General features: G+C 40.6%; 1 protein-coding gene across 1 annotated transcript in view; it reads left to right on the top strand.

Annotated features, from left to right (window-relative positions):
* The window catches only part of Dnah7 (dynein axonemal heavy chain 7), a gene marked incomplete at its 5' end in the record, with an annotated part of 256,610 nt that overhangs the window by 119,256 nt on the left and 117,352 nt on the right, over positions 1–20,002 (top strand). Inside the window, 8 exons of the mRNA XM_055616804.1 lie at positions 840–1,064; positions 3,122–3,319; positions 4,543–4,698; positions 6,359–6,527; positions 7,463–7,589; positions 8,610–8,829; positions 13,993–14,865; positions 17,409–17,638. Of these exons, the coding sequence (XP_055472779.1) occupies positions 840–1,064; positions 3,122–3,319; positions 4,543–4,698; positions 6,359–6,527; positions 7,463–7,589; positions 8,610–8,829; positions 13,993–14,865; positions 17,409–17,638 (2,198 nt within the window). The remainder of the gene's footprint in view (positions 1–839; positions 1,065–3,121; positions 3,320–4,542; positions 4,699–6,358; positions 6,528–7,462; positions 7,590–8,609; positions 8,830–13,992; positions 14,866–17,408; positions 17,639–20,002) is intronic.

A 20,002-nucleotide genomic window follows, 5' to 3' on the forward strand; every position in this document is an offset into this window, starting at 1 on the left:
CAGGCACAGACATTTATATGTAATTGATAACTAATATAACCTCTTAAAAAGTAGTAATGCAGGTATCAATAGACTGTGGACATTTTAGATAAAAATACCAATATACTAATCATGGTAATATGTCTAAGTTGGCTAGTATGTAATTCTTACAACTAGTATTTTATGAAAAATAAGTTACCTTTTAATTTAGGGAAAGGTATTTTCTTGAGAGAAACAGTTTTCACACAAAGTCAATGCTAAGTGAACAAGATTAAAGGTTTCTGAGTGTGGTTGTGATTGTTCATCTTAGTACCTAAAAAGAAACTTGATTTTAAAGCAGGCAGAGTTTTGTCGTATAATTGGTAGGTCTGGTCTTCAGTGCAGTTTGCTTTGGTGGAAACAGGATGTGTTCAGAGTGGCAAATCTGGTTCATTTAATTAATGCTGGTTTATTAATTAAAGCATTTCAAATAAATCAGTAGAAAGTGGTTTTACTTAAATCCAGGGCATCTGCATTAAAATTGAAATGAAAATATGTTTGGTTTTTCACCTCCCGAAGTTACCTCAATGTTCCTTTAAAGAACATTTAAACGTGTGTTTAAAACACATGATTTCCTAGAATCATGGTTGTAAGATTTGCCTTGGCTTGAATTTATGCTTTGCACTGCATCGCTTTAAAGATTTTATGAGACATGATTTTGGGGAAAACTAGATTTTATGGAAGCCTTAGAAGACCTGGTATTACGTGGTAGCTCACGTATTGGCTCTCAGAGATATTAGTCTGGATGATCTGATTTAAGTCATAAGGATAGAGAGAGTGTCTCTCTAATTGTACTCTATCTTCTCATCTCTCCAATGCAGGGCATTTTTCTGTTTTCATTGATCTGGTCTATCGGTGCATCTTGTACAGCTGATGACCGTCTGAAATTCAGTAAGATTCTCCGAGAGCTAATGGAAGGACCAATTACAGACCTAACTCGAAATAAATATAAATTGCTGAGTGGTCTTGATCCAACATCCACAAAGACATTAACAGTGCCATTTCCAGATAAGGCAACAATTTATGATTATCAGTTTGTCCCGGAGGTGAGTTCCAAAGCAGGATGTGTAGCTGCCAGCCCGGCGATAGAGCATGTAGTGGCTCTATGGTCATATGAACTCACTGTTCACATGAACATCCAGTGTGAAATACAGGAAGATGTGCCAGCCTTACAGTATAACTTGCACCCTGAGTTTCCTTCCTAGAGGAGTTATTTTCTTCCTGCACAGTCGTGGATGAGCTCATTTTTCTGAACGTCATTTTTGCTCAGTGATAGAAAGTTCTAATAAATACCCAAAGTGCCATTTTACCTATTAAAGGCAATTTCACATTATGATACCTAGCCCAACATGAAGCACATGCTGTGCAAGGCCAGCTCTTGGAGACCTGGCTTTACGCTAGTACCTTGCAGGTACAGAGTCCTGTAGAAATGCATGTATCTATGGATAGTCCCTAACAGATGGGACTTTGAGATTTGAGTTCTGTTTGTTGGTTTTGTTGTAACTTCCACAAACACTGTGCTTAGAAAAAACTTTAGGAATAAGAAATAATTTAAACATCTATAAACTTAGTAGACTTAGGACCATGCCCTGTGATCAATGGGCAATTTCTACTCTTTTTATTTATACTTAATAAAGAGAAAACTTTCCATGTTGCTTGTGTTTCTTCAGTAGAGTTATTTCCCAGAGCCTTCCTAAATGTATCAGGATGCTTTTCAAATCTTCAGTTTTTCATTTTTATAAATACTGCTTAGGTGAAAATTCTTAGACACAAGTTACAGTATGCACATTTGATTAGTTCCTTAAGATAAAGTTTTAAGAGTTTTAACTTTTATAGCTCATAAACAGTACTGCTAACTTCATCTGACAAGGAATTCTTGTTTTACATCCTGACAACACGTAGTTGCTAATTTTATTTCAAATTATTCATCCACAAACCTGGAATTTCCAGAGACAAGAACTAGAGAGTGAGATGTTTCCTGTGGAGGGCACTGGGACTCAGTGCTCTTCAGGGTTTCTCTAAGATTACAGCCTCCAAATGACTGTGCACAGCCAGCTACCGATTGTTAACCCTTTCTTTCCTGCACGAGGCCAGAGGTACATGTTTACATAGATCATCAAGATCATAAAACAGAGCTGTTTTTCTCACCAGTTCTAGAAAAATCTGCAGGATGATTCTTAGACTGAATGTGAATTCGGTGCCCTCACTAAATTCGGTGCCCTCACTAAATGAATAGCTGGTTGCCAAAAGAAATAACAAAATGAATAAAATACCACTGTGCTCAGGGAGCCCGTATCTTTTCCAGAGGAGCATCACACCATGGTTTAGGCTCAGGGAGAGCAATGCAAAGAGCAAGGGGATGAAACATCTGCTGTCTAGTATAGTGAGGACAAGTTGAGGACTGGTTGTGGGTATTTAGCAATGCCAAGGAAAGATAAGTCTGCATCTGATGTGTCTTAAATCAGTATGCTAGATAAGGAAGGCAGTATTACTTTCTAGAGAGAAAACAATTTGAAACTTTACTATAAAAATCAAATTATAAAATTATCAAACTAATTGGATGCAAATAGTAGCATAATATTATTTCACGATAATCACAAACTGGGAAATCTTACTATATTAAAATTCAATGTGAATGTAGTTAATACTATTTAGTTGTGTATATTAATGATTTAAAATTATATTTATAAATTTTCATAAAATAAACCTTGCTTGAAATAAGCATTAAAGTCAAGTGCTGTACAGTTAACTTCTAGGGAAATTATAGCCTGTTTTTTGTAACATTAAATAAAATTCTTTGCTCTCTGCCCGTTGATTCATCAAATTTTGTCAGTGTAATTAGAGAATCCAATATTCATCACTGGGTTGTCACAGCTGTGGTTTCAGAACATCTGAGATGTCAGACCCTTGACATCGCAGCTTTATTCACATGAAAGCCGAGTTTCTCCTCAATTTTTTATATAAAATTTCACTTTCTGCCCAAGAGGCTAATTGTTCTAAAGAAGAAAACAAATGTCTTGATCTCTTCTACAACTGCACAGAAGCACAGAGCCTTTGAAAGTATTTTTATAACTTTAACTGTTTGGCTGTTTACTGTAAACAGGGCTTAGGAAGATGGGAACAATGGATAAAGAAATTAGAAGATGCTCCCCCAATTCCCAAAGATGTACAGTTTAATGAGATCATCGTGCCAACTCTAGACACAGTCCGTTACTCTGCACTCATGAACTTACTGACCACCCACGAGAAGCCTTCAATATTTGTGGGACCAACAGGGACTGGCAAGAGTGTTTACATCATTGTGAGTACTGTAGAAATATAAATGTATCGATTAAAGCTGGCATGATATCCTAAGTCTGGTTTAATTTAAAAATATACTCGACTATTTTGCTGTTTAAATTACAGGAAATTTAAGAGTATTCGGGGAGTAATTGTCTTTTATTTTAGAAAACCCGTTAAAGAAGTGCCTTTGTTAAAGAAGAAAAACCTTAGCTGTTTGTCTCTGGTGGGCTGCCTATGTTGGATCATGATGTTGTTTCTTGTTACTAAATCACTGTCCCATTCATTTGATTTTTAATAAGAATAACTTATCTAGGAGGAGGGAGAATTATGTCTCTTGAACACTGCTTTAGTAACCAGACTTCCCAGAATTTTTTCTGATGGTTGCTTTGTGAAGACGTACTCTCCACAGTGACTCTTGAACTATGCCAGCTGTCAGTTATGGTGGCACCAGCTGCCATGATAGATGTGGCTGGACTCTCAGCTGCCCTCTTCAGCTGGAGGAGGGGACCGAAGGTGCTTTTGGCAGACTGCCTTCCATCCCAGGTTTCCAGTTAGTACACATTCCTCCAGTTTTTGACAGTCTTTGTTTCTGGTTCTTCAATCATCTTAATTTAAATCGCATCTTTTAGTCATTCTGAAATGTATCAGGGAATATGCTAGTGTCCGAATCATTTTTGCCATTTATACCAAGGCAATAGACTGTAGGGGTATTAAAAACATTAGTTTTCATAAAGTTGTTTCTACCTATCATCTGTCCCTGTCACACATATTGAAGCAGAACCACAGTCCCAACACTTGGCTTCTGGTGAATTCTGTTTGAAATGCAGTGTTGTTACTTAGGTTTAACATACAGAAAGATGTCTGGGCATGAAAGCGCAAAGGTGGTCGTGAATATCAAAAAGAACCCTGGTGTATTCAGAGACAAAAACAGGCTGAATTCTTGTCTTCCTCTAAGGCTGGAGGTAACCTGGCTATAACCCTCAGTCCTTCCTGCTTTGCGCCAAGCAATGTGCACTACCAGTGTAGTCATGACACTTAGAGCAGAAACATGCAAAGCACCTAGGCAGGCGAGGACACCCTGTTGGCATGGTAACTGTTGTTCCGTATTCATTCCTTCTCTTGCATTGTTCTGATATGTCAGCCTAAGCTCAAGTTTGTCAACAGTGATGCTTCGTGTTTATTCTGAAACAACAAAACATGGTTCAACTGTGGTTCACTTTTCTGTTATGTCCTGTTATGCAGAATTTTCTTTTGAATCAACTCAATAAGGATATCTACAAACCTCTGATAGTTAACTTCTCAGCCCAAACTACAGCTGCCCAGACTCAGAACATCATCATGTCGAAATTGGACAAAAGAAGGAAAGGAGTGTTTGGCCCTCCTTTAGGCAAGAAAATGGTAATGGCTTCTCCCACACACACCATGTTTGTTCTGTCTGTGGTACAACCCTTTACATCTGCTGCTTCAGTCAGAATAAGGAAACCTACTATACTAAAGATTGGCATCTTTGTTTACTTTGTTAAATGATTTACTACATTTGTATTTGTGTGTGTATGTGTGTGTGTGTGCGCACGCGCGCGTGCATATGTTGTGACAAGAAGACAACTTTCAGGAACAGTTCTCTACTTCAACCATGCATTCGGGGAATCATTAGGTCATTGGGCTTGACAGCAGCCACCTTTGCCCTCTGAGATATCTCTCTATCTCACTAACTCTTTTCTTCTAACGAATTTTTAATTTACATTTTCCCAGGCTGAGAATATAGCATAACAGGTACAAGGCTTAGCTAGCACACACAGAGCCCTGGGTTTGATTTTCAGCAAACTGTGTGTGGTGGCAAAAGCCTGTGAGCCCAGCTGTCAGGAGATGGAGGCAAGGCCGTCAGAAATCCAAGGTCATTCTTAGATACATACTGAGTTCAAGGCCAGCCTGGTTTACATAAGACCCTGACTCAGAAAAAGAAACAAAACAAAACAAAAGTGAATGGTGATATTTGTATGACAATGAACAACTTGATGTTGTTTTTTTAATGCATAAATATTTTTTTGTTAATTACACTTTATTCACTTTGTATCCCCCCTGTAGTTCCCTACCTCCTCCCGTCCCAACCTCTCCCTTCCTCCACCTTCTGTATGCATGCCCCTCCCCAAGTCCACTGATAGGGGAGGTCTTCTTTTCCTTCCTTCTGATCCTAGTCTATTAGGTCTCATCAGGAGTGGCTGCATTGTCTTCTTCTGTGGCCTGGTAATGCTGCTTCCCCCTCAGGGGGAGGTAATTAAAGAGCAGGCCAATCAGTTCATGTCAGAGACAGTCCCTGTTCCTATTACAATGGAACCCACTTGGATACTGAACTGCCATAGGCTACATCTTTAAGTGGCTGTCCTTTGATATATTTATGCCTTTAGAATTGAAAACAAAATATTGATATTAAAAAATTAGGTTTTAATTTTGCCTTAACATTCTCAGTATATTTAATACTTGTTTTTTTTTTAAAGAACTTTCTCTACCAAATGACTTATTTATGCTTCTCTGCAAAGAACTCTTTTCTCAACTAAGCCTTCACTACTCAAAGACCGTGCTTACCTAACAACCTTTCTTTGCTAGTTAATAATTCAGAGTGTTTCACAAGGGAAAAAGTATATTGAACAGCAAAGGGTGTAAGAGTATTTGTAAGCCTTGAACCACCAACCTATAAATATTAGAAATGAGGAGGTCTCCTTATTTCTATAGGAACCTAATAGCATTCTTTTTTGAAAAAGAAATAGTCGCCTCTCAGATATATACCCAATAACTGTAAGAATACAGACTAATAATCTGTCAACATCATTTACATAGTAGGGCTCTATGTTAAGTGCTAATATTTTCTTTTCTATTGTATTTTTTTCTTTTGGAGACCATACCTCACTATGTAGCCCTGGTGCCCTAGAACTCACTGTACAGACCAGGCTGGGCTCAGACTCAGAATCTGCCTCTGCCCCCCAAGTGCTGAGAATATAGGCCTGTGCCCCCACAAGGGGCTTAAGTGCTAATATTTTCTAATCTTTCTTTTCTTTCTTAGGTTGTCTTTGTAGACGATGTCAATATGCCTGCTCGGGAGGTCTACGGGGCGCAGCCTCCCATTGAGCTACTGAGGCAGTGGCTAGATCACTGGAATTGGTATGACCTCAAAGACTGCTCTGTGATCAAGCTAGTGGACATCCAGATCATGTGTGCCATGGGCCCCCCAGGTATGCACGCTGAGCTGATGACTAAGAGAGACACCACTCTGCTTGTATCTGAAGAGGCAACTGGAGGATGAAGCATGTGTCAGAGATAATCTTCCACACTAGGGCACGCCCCTTCTCACTAGTTTTAAACTGGATTTAAGGTTTGCTAAGAGGACTTAAAATAGTGAGAACCCAAAGGAATCGGTCTCCTTTACATTTTCAAAGAGAAGTTTGAAAACTGAGCTAATACTGGTATGCGTAAAATGGCTTGATTCTGCTAACTGGAGACCTTTTTCATTGTTTTGTTTTCTGCCTTCAGTCTGGCATTCTATTGAGGAAAAAAAAGAGTCTTCTCTGAATATACTGCTTCAGAGACTATATTTATGCACAATATATACTAAAATTATGTACTTTTAAAATTACCTCTTTGCTGAGAGCGTATGAGAAAATCCCTCCTAAAAGTAACTGTTATTTGTCTGCGTATTTGGTTTGTCAGGCTGAGGGCTAGCCTTGGAGCCTGGAGTGTGCTAAGCCTGTGTCTTTTCCCCTGAGTTTCGATCCCAGCCCTCTTTGCTTTGCATACGATGCAGTTCTGGGAAGTGACATGTTAGATGTGAAGTCGCTTATACAAGTCTTGTGTTTGGAATTTTGATCATTATTCTATGAAAGTAAGGTATTCCCCAGATTCTTATAAGTACGCACAAAGTGGCTGCACATGCTTGTAAACCGGTCTTACGGGAAATTGATGAAGATGTGGAGGAAGAGTTGGGATAGAATAACCGAATTGAATTTACTCAAGTAATTCAATTAGAAAAACATCATCTTAAGTCTGAGTGGGACAGCTTTGAGGTTAGCGTCTCCCCGAACAGCTAACTTTTTAATTCTTTTTGTGTGCTGTGAATGTATCACCTTCCAGTCTAGTAATATTATTAAGAACTGTCCTTTCTAATATTTAGGTGGTGGCCGAAATCCAATAACTCCTCGCTACATGAGACATTTCAATATTGTAACCATCAACGAGTTTAGTGACAAGTCCATGTTCACCATCTTCTCCAGAATCTTGACGTGGCATTTAAGGACCTGGTGGGTGACCTAAGACTGCAGAGCTTTTCTGCTTCATTAAGAAGTATAAAGTCTCTTAGAAACATAGCAAATGAGTAATATTTATTACATGTTCCTATGAAAGCATCCCTAGACGGAGATAGGCAACAGGGGACGTCACTCTCCTCTCTTCTTCCCCTGCCCCAGTGTGAGGCATAGCACAAAGGGTTCACTGTGTTTAGCCCTGTAGAGTGTCTGTGTTTGGGTGGTTATCTTGAGTATTCATAGCTGAGTACAATGAAGGCTGGAAAGAAGTGTCCAGTTTATATTGTGACTTTGTTATCCTCTGGAAGAAATCTTGGGTTCTACAGGGGTGTTTCTATGCCCAAATTTTAGAATGCAGACTTGAGCCTATTCCCTAAGCAAATGTTCCCCAGATCTGGGGATTCAGTTTTAACCCAGAAGATGAGCAGGTATCATGGAGCCATTCTTACTTGGCTATCAGCCATCTTGGCCCCACAATGACTGTTCTTGGGAAATTGTTATTTCTTGCCAAGACCAGTGATGACAGGACAGACACTTGGCTTCTTGTTAAGACAGGAGTTGAATGTAGCCAATCTTTCTAAATGGAAACTCTCTCTCTAGATTTCAGTCTGTCCTAATCATATATTTTGCCTCTTTTATTATTCTTTTTTTGTAATTTTTTATTCTCTTTTTTTTCTCTGAAAACACTCATTTCTTTATGGATCTTATTGGTATAAAATGGAAGATGCCAATGACTCAAAGAGTTGCAAAGCACTTGGCTTTGCATGTGGTGGGTTTGGGCTTCTGTACACAGTTGAAATCCAGTAAGCCCACTGGTCCTGCTGAATTCCTAGGGTTCCTTTGGATACATCATAAAATACCAAATGGAAAGCATCTTGAAAATAAAAAGTCTAGCGTTATAATTATAAGTGGAAATTTTATAAGCCAAAGTGATTGAATCACAATTGAAAATGTCACATTAGTTACATGAAGTGTTACTATGTTGGCTAAATTTTTTCTTACCTTTTTCCCCCTAAGTTATAACTTTCCAGATGATTTCCTAGATTTGACCACACAAATTGTGAATGGCACAATGACTCTGTACAAAGACGCCATGAAGAACCTCCTGCCTACCCCGGCAAAGTCTCATTACCTGTTCAACCTTCGAGATTTCTCCCGAGTCATTCAAGGTGTTTGCTTGTCAAGGCCAGAAACTGCAGAAAACAAGGAGGCAATGAAACGCCTGTGGGTTCATGAGGTAAAATTCCACACCATTCAAATGTGATTACAAAAGAGCAAGAACTACCATGATAGTGACAGAGTAAAACGGAACATTCAGTGATGTGTGTTGTTGAAGTTCATTAGGCATTTGACATGACTTAGGCCATGATCAGAGTACATTTTGAAATATTTAATACTTGAAATTTTAAAGTATTTAGTGTCTAATCTTCCATTTTGGAATATAGACTATCTTGAAGTATGAATTAATTGCAGCCAATTTTTTTTTAAGTATCGTAATCCTCCCTAGTCCCTTTTTGTGATAGGAAACTTTAAGCGGGTGGTTTTATAAACTGTGCCTGTATCAGTCTATGTTATTTATTTATAGATGCTCCAGAGAAAACAAAACTATGGAGCTAAGCAGTGTTAGGATTCCTAGCTTGAGAGCACAGAAGATATTTCTGAGTCCTCTTGGGAATAAAGCAAGGATGTCCTCCTTTCTGTCAGGGTGCATTTTCTTCCAAAGACGTGGTAGAAGTATTTTCGTTATCCCATTTTCTATATGCGAATAATGCAGTTGTTTTCATTTTTACTAACCTAGCAATTGGGATGTGTTGCTATACTAAATCCATGTGCTACACTCAGTAAAATTTAAAATGTCCTAGCCAGGCCTGGGGACACACACCAATAATCCCAGCACTCCAGGAGGCAGAGGCAGGCAGATCTCTGTAAATCCGAGGCCAGCCTAGTGTACAAAGCAAGTCCAGGACAGCCAAGGCTACACAAAGAAAGCCTGTCTGGAAAAACAAAACAAAACAACAACCATAAAAATTTTAAAAGATACTAATAAACTAGTTTCTCAAGGCACTATAGACACAATATTTGAATTCCTTAACAGATGTAAATCTGAATCCAAGTAGCCATCCACTTTACTTGGAAGTCATAGCCACAGAAAGGCTAAAATTGTTCTTTGGAAAGTATGACCTTTCCACCATTTTTGACTATGCCTCTACTAACTGGCTGGAATATGTCCCACATCTGGGGATGGGGACACAGGTTCCATGTTTAGTGAGCAAATGACATAAAACTATGCTGGGCGCTAGAGCATTAAGGTCATTGGAAGAACGTGCTGCCTGTTAGAACATGGCCTGTCCCTAAAAGACAGTGGTCACTTCTAAATGTCCAGATCCTACACTCTGAAGTTGTCAGACCACGCCCATCTCTGGAGCAGAGTGTTAAGAAGCAGTGCGTGCTGACTTGAAAGCTCCCACTGGGTGTTACCTGGCTTTTCCATGCTCTTTGTTACAAACACTGTGTTGTACTAAATCATGTGATGTGAAAGTTTCCTCCAGCCCCTCAAGTTTATAAAAGTCTGCTATTTCATCTGTTCCTGGAATGTTCAGGGTAGTGTTCTGACGGCTGCTCTCTGAGGAGGCTCCTCTATACCCCTTCCCCCACTAGTCTCTCCTTCCTTGCTCTCTCTCTCTCTTATATATAGTTCTCAATCTTCATGAAGCGCCTCTCCAGGTTTTAAAGGGAAGCCCCTCCTTCTCTATGAGGCCTCATTCTGTTTAGATTTCCATCTATTCTATTCTAATCTAACAGCATTCTGTCTAATGCTGTCCCTCCCACCTGGAGATCTGAGCATGGCCTTGATGCTCACTTTCTCCCAATAAATCACATCCTCTAAATCAAATTATTCATCAGCTTCCTTTCCAAACCAACTGCTGCCATTTTCATCATCTTAATACAAGGATTATATTTATTGCCTTCCTGAAAACGGGGATATTTTAACCAAGAACTTTTAGACTAAGTGGTTTATCAATTTAGGCATTTTATTTCAAACAGTTCTAGGGGCCAAGACTGTCCAAAGACTGGGAGGTGGCAGTGTCTGCAAAGAAGCTGTTTCTTTGTTTGTATGGTGTTCTTACGGTCAGGGATTCTCTGGTTTCTTTATGAAACATTGGTCTACTTATGAGCACTCAGCCCCATAACCTAATTCCTTCCCCAAAGCCCTGATCTTGGAAGGTGGAGTTCAACGTACCAATTCTGCAGTTACATAAAGATTTAGAACAAGGCAGCATTTCATCCTGAGCCAGTCTGACTCTAAGGAGCATCTAGAATTTTTCATCTCAGGAACATTGCCTTTGATTGTCCTGCTGTCTGCAAGATTTTCTTCCTGTCATATGCAAGGCTTGTGGCCATTACTTGGACATCTCCAGGCCCCCTTAGCCCTTCAGACTCATTAAGCAGTACTTTGACTCATTCTTCATGGCTCAGAGCATCACCTGGCTATCACATTCTAAATGTTTCATTTGCTTGCTGTCTTTGTGGCTCTGTCAGTTTTTGCTTATCAACCGCTTTCCCTGGTGCTTGGCATGTAACAAGTACTCGGGAAATAGTGGTGAATGAGTGAATAAAGGGAGGAGGCAGGCAAGATGGATGCTGCCTAATAGACTGTGTCACTTGGGATTACAGATGCTGCCCCTTTTTTCTGGCCACTGAGCAGCTGATACATGCTGTTGTGTATGGGCGACACATACATTCACCTTTTAGCCTTGTTCAGATTCTACCTGATTATCGGAAATTAACAGTGGCTAATCGTTCTTTGGATATTTAACAAGGTTCATAACAAAATAACTTGTGATTTGAATGACTTTTACATTCTCATATATACACATGCTAACATGGATAAGTTTAGAGCTTTAGTCCAGTGGTGCACAAGGGCTGGTTTGGGTACCTATACCTCTTCCTCTCGGGGTGTCTGGAGGGCTTTCCCACTTGTTACTGAGCTTCCAGACCTAGCCACTCCCCTGTCTTTGGTCAGATCTAGCGTCAGTGTGGCCTCCACTGACCATGCCCAACACCCAACTCCCACCCAGCAGCTCAGACTTGCCTGTCTCGTTCTCTTCCCAGCTTTCCACAACATCTGCCAACTCCTAACCCACAAGAAAGATTACTTTTTCTTTTCTTTTCTTTCTCTGGCTTATCTTCAGTGCCAAGAACAATATTTGACACATTGTCTTCAGTACTTAAAAAAAATGTGAAGTATTAAACTCAACTTGTGCTTTATTCCTGTTCACTCAAGAGAACTTCCTCCAGGGCTTAATATATGTTGAAGACGACAGTAGACTCTGTTTTCCTTTCCGGCAACATCTGGAAAGGACTTGATATCATTTCACAAAATGCTCTTAAAGAAAACTGGTTTTCTCTCCTTCCTGTGGCTTCTCTGTGGCATCCAAACTTTAGCAAGCATATTACCTAGTTTACTCGTTAAATATAGTTATTCTACAAAAACACCAACACCCCAAGGAAAGAAAGAGATTAATGAATTTCACCAAAATTAATTTTTTTATGCACAAAGGAAAGTACCAAGTGAAAAGACTATATATATATATATATATATATATATATATATATAGTGGAGACAGTATTTATAAATGACATATAAATGTGAAATATTCCGGATACAACAGAAGCTTTTATAAATAAATTTGCCATAATACTAAATCTTAACATGTGGTATGCTAATTTTTGAAAGCATGTCCTCTCTAAAGAGTTAGAGAGAAAAAGGGTGTGGCAGGCAAGCAAGAGTCCATGCTGGGAAAGCGTCTTCTTCCTGTAGATATATCTTCTGTCCTGTGAGATTAGGGACCCTTTTGATATTATTTAGCTGTAATTATCTCCTCGAAAGCCCTGTCTCCAAATGCTGTGCCATTCGTTCCAGAACAAACTATAACCTCGGGACAGTGATATCAGCATGATGTAAAAACTGTTGAAGGCAGAACACTTGCTTATTTATTATAGCTCCAACTTATATGAATATAATCAGATTAATTTTAATATATTGTTTCTGGAATAGCTCCTACCAGGACCATTTTAGACATCCACCATGTGTCTAAAACAGCCTATTTTGGAAAGGGAGGTAATAAGCCCTGGCTTCTAGTCACCTTGCCCTGTGACCTGCGTGACCGGCTGAGGTAGCCACTCACCTTCTCAGGGCCTCAGTTCCTTCGCATATACACAGTCCATCAGTCTCTGCAAATCACTTTTAAAAACGTATTTCTTTTGAGATATTAAGATAATGACAACATTTCTCCCATCTCTTTCTTCCCTCCAGACCATCCCACTTACCCTTTCCCGCTCTCCTTCAGGGTCATGGACTTTTTACTAGTTATTATTGCATATACGTATATGTATACATATATATTCCTAAAATAGCCTGCTCTTTCCTTATAAAGTTACATATACAAATGTTTTCAGGGATGACACTGAACCGACTGGTGTGTTATTCCCTGGGGAAGATCACCTCTCCGGGTCCCATCTTTCCTCGGTTGCCCAGAGTTCTTTGTGTAGGGTTGCAGCCTTTTGGGCTTTTCTTCATCCAGTTTGGCATGTCTTCTATTGTGATCCTTGCTCGGCTCCTATTTGGCTAGTTATGCTGGGAAGATTTTATAGGGATAGTTTCTAATGTTACTTGCAGACACAATCTCAGCAAACTCCCCGATCCTCTGGCTCTTACAGTCTTTCTGCCCTTCTTCCACAATGTTCCCTGAGCCTTAAGTGTGGGAGTGTTTTGTAGATGTATCCACAATTCTTCATTTTTATTCATTGTGGTTTCCTGTAGTGCTCTCAGTCTGTTGTGAAAACAAGTCTCCCTGTCGAGGGCTGATGACTACGGTTACCTTGAGAATACGGGCACATGTTTACAGATGGGGGTTAGAGACTGTGCTGGTTTAGTCGAGCGGTGGTTGTGGATTCTCCTGCGGTATCATGACTTCACTAGCATTGAGCAGTTAGCTCGGTTTCAATAAGAGGCGTGATTTCCCGCTTGTTAAACAGATCTGAAGTCCAGTTAGAGGGTCGTTGGTTACTACCAAGGCATGTGTGCCGCTACTGCGCGTACCTTAGGGGTATCGTGCTGTGCTGGTCGTTGATGTGGCTCACAGGCATCATCGCTGGACACAAACTACTCTTCATATATTGATCACTGAAGGAAACTATTGTATCAAATAAACATAATTAAGATTAATATTTAGATTTTATTAGGAGATAGTCTTAAGTATTCATATATGCTTTTGATTAAAAATGTGGCTATTTTACGACAGAATTTTATACTACCTATTTTATACTTTGTAATTTACACAAAGTAAATAAGCAAACTTAAGAAATTATTTTTAACACCACTTTTAAAATTATGCAGGTCCTCAGAGTGTATTATGATCGCCTTCTGGATAACGCTGACAGAGGCTGGCTTATTAACTACATACAAGAAATTCTGAGAAATTACATGCAGGAAGATTTTCATGATCTATTTGTTAGATTGGATTTCGATAACGATGGCATCGTGGAAGAAGATGATTTGAGAAGTTTAATGTTCTGTGATTTCCACGATCCTAGGAGGGAAGATTTCAGCTATAGGGAAATTGCAGATGTGGATTTTCTTCGGGTAATCGTAGAAGGCCATCTAGAGGAGTACAACAACATGAGCAAAAAACCCATGAACCTGGTCTTATTTCGATTTGCCATAGAACACATAAGCAGAATTTCTCGGATCTTAAAGCAGCCGCGGAGCCACGCCCTCCTCGTGGGCGTCGGTGGGAGTGGAAGGCAGTCTGTCACCAGACTGGCAGCCCACATGTCTGATTACGCAGTTTTCCAGGTGGAAATCTCCAAGGGCTACGGTAGCAATGAATGGCATGAAGATTTGAAAGTGATCTTAAGGAAATGTGCAGAAAGCGACATGCACGCGGTCTTCCTGTTCACAGACACACAAATTAAGAGAGAGTCTTTTCTTGAAGATGTCAACAATCTCCTAAATGCCGGGGAGGTTCCCAATCTCTTTGCTCTAGATGAGAAGCAAGAGATATGTGAAAAGATGCGTCAGCTGGATCGCCAACGGGATAAAACCAAGCAAACAGACGGGAGCCCCATAGCTCTTTTCAACATGTTTATTGATCGCTGCCGCAACCAGCTACACGTGGTCCTGGCCATGAGTCCCATCGGAGACGCGTTTCGGATTCGTCTGAGGAAATTCCCTGCCCTTGTTAACTGCTGCACCATTGACTGGTTTCAGGTATATCCGTGTAAAAATTTAAGTAGAATCCTAGAAATGTTGAATGTCCATCATCGCCGTGAAATATTTTACAGACACTCGCAAAATCTTTAGTTTTTTTAATAATACATCACATGCAGTTATAACAACATAAATCATTACAGAACCTCGTTCATTAATCTCAGTATATTACAGAATAGAATTTTCGAATTACTCTATCCTTATGTCAGGGTCCTGACAGGAAACCACGTACTTGAAGTCCTAGAAGAGCTTGTCAAGGAGTGCTGACAGAAGCAGGTAGTGGGTAAGAGAGCCGAGAGGGCATGACAGGAAGAGACACAGAGAACCAAGACAAACCAATAAACCTTCTGGTTTATTCTACCCTTTACTTAACTCAACAAAAAAGGAAAAACAGCATGGGGAATTTTGTAGTAAAGTTCTGTCTCAGAAAGCACAGAGCCGAGCACAGAGAAGCTATGACAAAGACAGAGGAGAAAAGTAGCAAAAGGTCTGAAAACTCAGATGCCCTGGCTTTTCATTGCACCACAGAGCAAAAAGTGCAGGTATATGGTACACAGGTGGCTGCAGCTGAAATCCTGTATATAGATTTAATGGAACCCCTTATGATGCTGGAAATTCACATAGGCTCTATACCTCTATTGCCTCGAAATTTATTCCAGGTGAACATCCTTTGCTGGCTTCTCTCTTGCTTTGTACCAGGCAAGACTGTAAAAAGTGGAGATGAAAAGAGAGGAACAGAGGGAGCAAAGGCTTTCTATAGACAACCTTTAACAGGAAAAAAAAAAAAAAAAACAAAAACAAAAAAACAACTGACCAGGACCAAGACCATGGCAAAGATGTGAACTAGTCAAAACGGGACTAGGTGGAAGGGCTGGGAAGGGGAGAGCAGATTAGGATAACTGGAGCCGAGGAGCGCAGAGGAAGTACTGTGCCTGAGGTCAGAAAGATAGGACGGGCCGACTCAGATAAGGATTTGCAAGTTGGTTGGAATCTTGCAAGTTGGTTGGAATCTTGCACTGGGAGGTTTGTACTGGGATGCACTTTAAAGTGTGTTATGGGTGTGGTTTACATTTTGAAATATTTTGTGTCTTTGGAGAATGAAGGGAGTGAGGATAACAGTGAAACATATTGATTAAAGATAAAAAAACAAAAAAAACCAAAAAAACCAAAAAACCCTGAGTTAGACTGGTGATGTAGAAAGAAGGTAGAGCTTGGAAGTTATTTTATGGTGATGCCTGTGGGATTTTCGCAGAGCACACACAGAGGGCTGGGGAAGAGGAGTAGAGGAAGGATAGTTCCTGTGTCTTGTCAGGCATGTTGGTGACTGATGGTGAAGTTAACTGAGCTGAGGAGGAGTACAGTTCTGGTCGGGAGGGAGGAAGGAATCATGGTACAGGCTTCTTGGCTTTGAGGTAAAGGTAACTTTTATTTGCCTGATGTAAGTGTCATCCCCAAAGCTTACTTCCTCCATCTGCTAACCTAGGCCTGGTTCTGGAAGCTTCTAGCCTCCATACAGTCTAACCTAGGCCTAGAATGTTTTCAGTCTCTGAGACTTATTGCTGAATAAGCTCACTTTCTTATTCTTTCCATACTCTTGCTGGCTGGTTCAACTCAGCTGCTCTGGCTCAAACTCCTCTCCAAGCTGTCTGATTCAGTCTGGCTTCTTTCTTGGCCTCTGACTTAATTGCTCTGCTTGCCTCAAACTAACTTTGACAATTTGTTCTAATCATCTGGCTCCTTCTCATTCTCTGTCTTGTTCTGTATTCTCCTGTGTCTAGCTTGCTCTATCTTCAGTCTATCTCTGTAAAGCTCTCTGAATTCTATGAATTGAGCTGCCACAAACTCAACTCCACTTCACTGCCACTCAACTCACTGACTCAACCAAACTGACTGAACAGAACTGACTAGACCTCAGACATCTGCATCCATCTGTGTCCCGAGTGCTGGGATCAAAGGCCTGTGTCACTATGTCTGGACCTAAGCTTTTCTGTATCTGAAATGCACTGTATACCAGGCTGGCCTTGAACTCAGAGCTCTGTTTAGCTCTGTCTCCTAGAATTAAAGGCATGCCTGAAGGTCTTTGGATGTGATCTCTTGCCAGAGCAGCCATGTTCTGAATTAAAGTTCCTCCAGAAGTGTCTATGAGCTATCCAAGAGATGCCGAAAAAAGGAGTCATTTGTGTGACTCTGTTGTTTAGGGGCAAGTATAATAACTGTGAAGAGGACTGAATGAAAGAATACACAACATGCACAGGGAAGCACACGCTGAATTTAGACCTCCCCTTTCTTTGTCCTGACAACACTTAGGACAATTTCTCTAAGACCAAAGCAAGCTGGAGAGAGCTGCTCCCTGCAGCAGGCACTGCCATTCTGCCATAAGCAGACAAGGACAGTCAGCAAGCTCTTTACCAATATGTCATTCCCACTCCGCGCCTCAAACTGCTCCTCTCTGTCCTTAACCCACAAATCGTAAAGGGCTGCAGCAGTAGTGGATTCATATCACTAACTTAGGTAAATTGCTAAAGTATTCATTTTAAATTTAGTCCTGGCCAGAAGATGCACTGGAAGCAGTTGCTTCACGGTTCCTGGAAGAAATTGAAATGGCAGAGGAAATCCGGGATGGCTGCATTGAAATGTGTAAAAGCTTCCACACCTCCACCATCAACCTGTCAACATCCTTCTATAACGAACTTCAGAGATATAATTATGTGACACCCACCTCTTATCTGGAGTTGATCTCTACCTTCAAACTGTTGTTGGAAAAGAAAAGAAAGTAAGGAGGAAGTGTTCTCTTTCTATGCAAGCTGTGAAAGTTTAAGAATGTTTGTACAGCAATGATGTGATCAAGTGCTTTGCGCATGAGTGTGCTGTTTCATTTGAGATTCAGTCCTTACAGAGTCTGAGGGTAGGAATCGGGTCTACTGCTCAGGTGTAGTTACATTCCCTGGTACACCATAAATTTATCTCTGTATGTACTGCAAGGGTGGAGGTGGGGCTGGGAAAATGGTTGCATGGGGATCTGAATACCCATCCCCAGAACCTGGGGTGGGGGAGGACAGAGGCCGGGCATGCTGGCATGCGTTTGTAATCCCAGTCCAGGAAGACAGAGACAGGCCAATCCCTGAGGCTTGCCAGTGTGGCCAAGGTGGATGGCACATGAGGGATGACCGTTCCAAGCTGACCACTGGCTGTCAAACATGAATACACATGTGCAGAACATGTGTCTCCACCCATGGAAGAAGGAAGGTGTGCCCTGAAGAGCAGAGGTAAATCCCTAGAGTTTTGTGACAATGATACTGAGTAAGGACCCTTAGAGTAGCTTCCCCCTTAGTCAGAATAAGCTGATGGATAAGCCTTCTCTCTGGGGTCTAGACAACTATAACCCAGAGGCTGCTCTGTTATGTCGCAGGCTTTTCTTCTCTACTACTTTTCTTCTGGCATTTGAAAATGCCAATGCAGACTTCGAACAGCCAGTGTCAACATGAGTTTTCAGAGGGATTCATCGCAAACTTTCTTTGGTTATAAAAACTAATACTTGAAAGGCACAATCTAAAACTGAAAAGTTGTTGACATTAAGATTGGAAGTTCAAAGTGTAGGAAATGTTTGTGATCTGTGCCACAGCAAGTGTTAACATGAGTTTTCAGAAAAGTTGACCCTAGACTTTCTTTGCCCTTAAAAAATTAATACTTGGAATACACATTCTAAAATTCAAAACAGTTTAATGTTAAACTTGAAAGCTGGAAATGCAGAAACTTTTAGTGATGTTCTTTATGGAAGCCTCCAGTTAGTACTCGGTCTCAAGTGCTTCCTAAAGTGAATGGTATATTGTATTTATACTTTTTGTGACTGGAAAGCAAGCAAGACTTTATCAAGAGGCACAGGAACACTCCCTGCAGCAATGGGCATGATAATGGGTGACTTTGCATTTTTACCCTTGTTGTATTTTTTATCTGGGATTGAACAAATCAAGTTTAGTTACATAAATATTTTACAAATCTAGTAAATCAAACTTATCCGTGCCATGAGCCATACATTATACATTATAAAATTCCAAAGATTTTTTTTTTTAAACCTAAAACAGAGATCACAATCTAAGGCTTAATTACATTATATTTACAGAGGATTTCAAGACTATTAACCTAACAGAATAAATTCTTTTAAATATTAAAAAAATACTTAAAACAGATTCTTAGACATGAACTATTTGTATGTATTTCCTTAGTTAAATTCGTAATCCCCAGTGGCCTGCTCAAGAGCACAAGCAGTATTACCTGCTGATTCTCACATTGACCAAGATGATTCCCAGGCACTTGCAGGACATTCCTTTGTCCCCACTTAGACTGGCTCTCGCTACACTCTCCCGGGCTGGACTGTCCTGGCCCCTTCAATCCACAGCCTCTTTTTATTATTGTTTTACACGCACATACACACACACACACACACTGAGTCCATTTTTGTTGTTTGTGTGTATGGCTGCAGGGCTGACCACTTTCTATTAGATATAACCACTCCCTGGGAGAGACTGATTCCACAGTCACTAGTTGCCTGTCGTTCTTTGTCTTGGGTGGGACCCTGTGAGGTTTTCTCCTTCCATGTCAGCATGTCTGCTGATGTTGCCATTGTTTGGATCTGGGTGTAGGTAGCCCTTTCTCAGGGAGGCAGTCATACAGCAGACTTCCCGGTATTCTGGCTCTTACAGTTTCCCTGCCCCATCCTCTGTGACAGCCCCTTTCCATAGATGCAGGAGTGTCCCACACATGTGTCTGTCTGGTGGGGCCGGGTTCTCCACACCCACGGGTCACGTCCAGCTGTGGTTGTCTGTGGTCTGTCCATTTGCTGTAGAGAAGCTTCATGGATGAGGGGTGGGGAAGAGCTGCACTTTCAAATGTTCTTTCCTTGTGTTTGTACGTCTTCCATAGATTAACTCCAGATCTCTCAATAGCTAGTTGTAGGCTAAGAACAAGTCACCATGACACCTGCCAAAAAGTTAGTTCTTAAGTTAGCGAAGTGTCACCTGGGATGAGTGCTGCTTCTGTCTCTTAACGACAGGAGCAAAACTTTTCTTTCTCTCACTCTTTCTCTCTTTCTCCTTTCTTTCTTTCTTTCTTTCTTTCTTTCTTTCTTTCTTTCTTTCTT

Source organism: Psammomys obesus, unplaced genomic scaffold (assembly GCF_907164565.1).
Source record: "Psammomys obesus unplaced genomic scaffold, mPsaObe1.curated_primary_1811, whole genome shotgun sequence".
Classification (NCBI taxonomy): domain Eukaryota; kingdom Metazoa; phylum Chordata; class Mammalia; order Rodentia; family Muridae; genus Psammomys; species Psammomys obesus.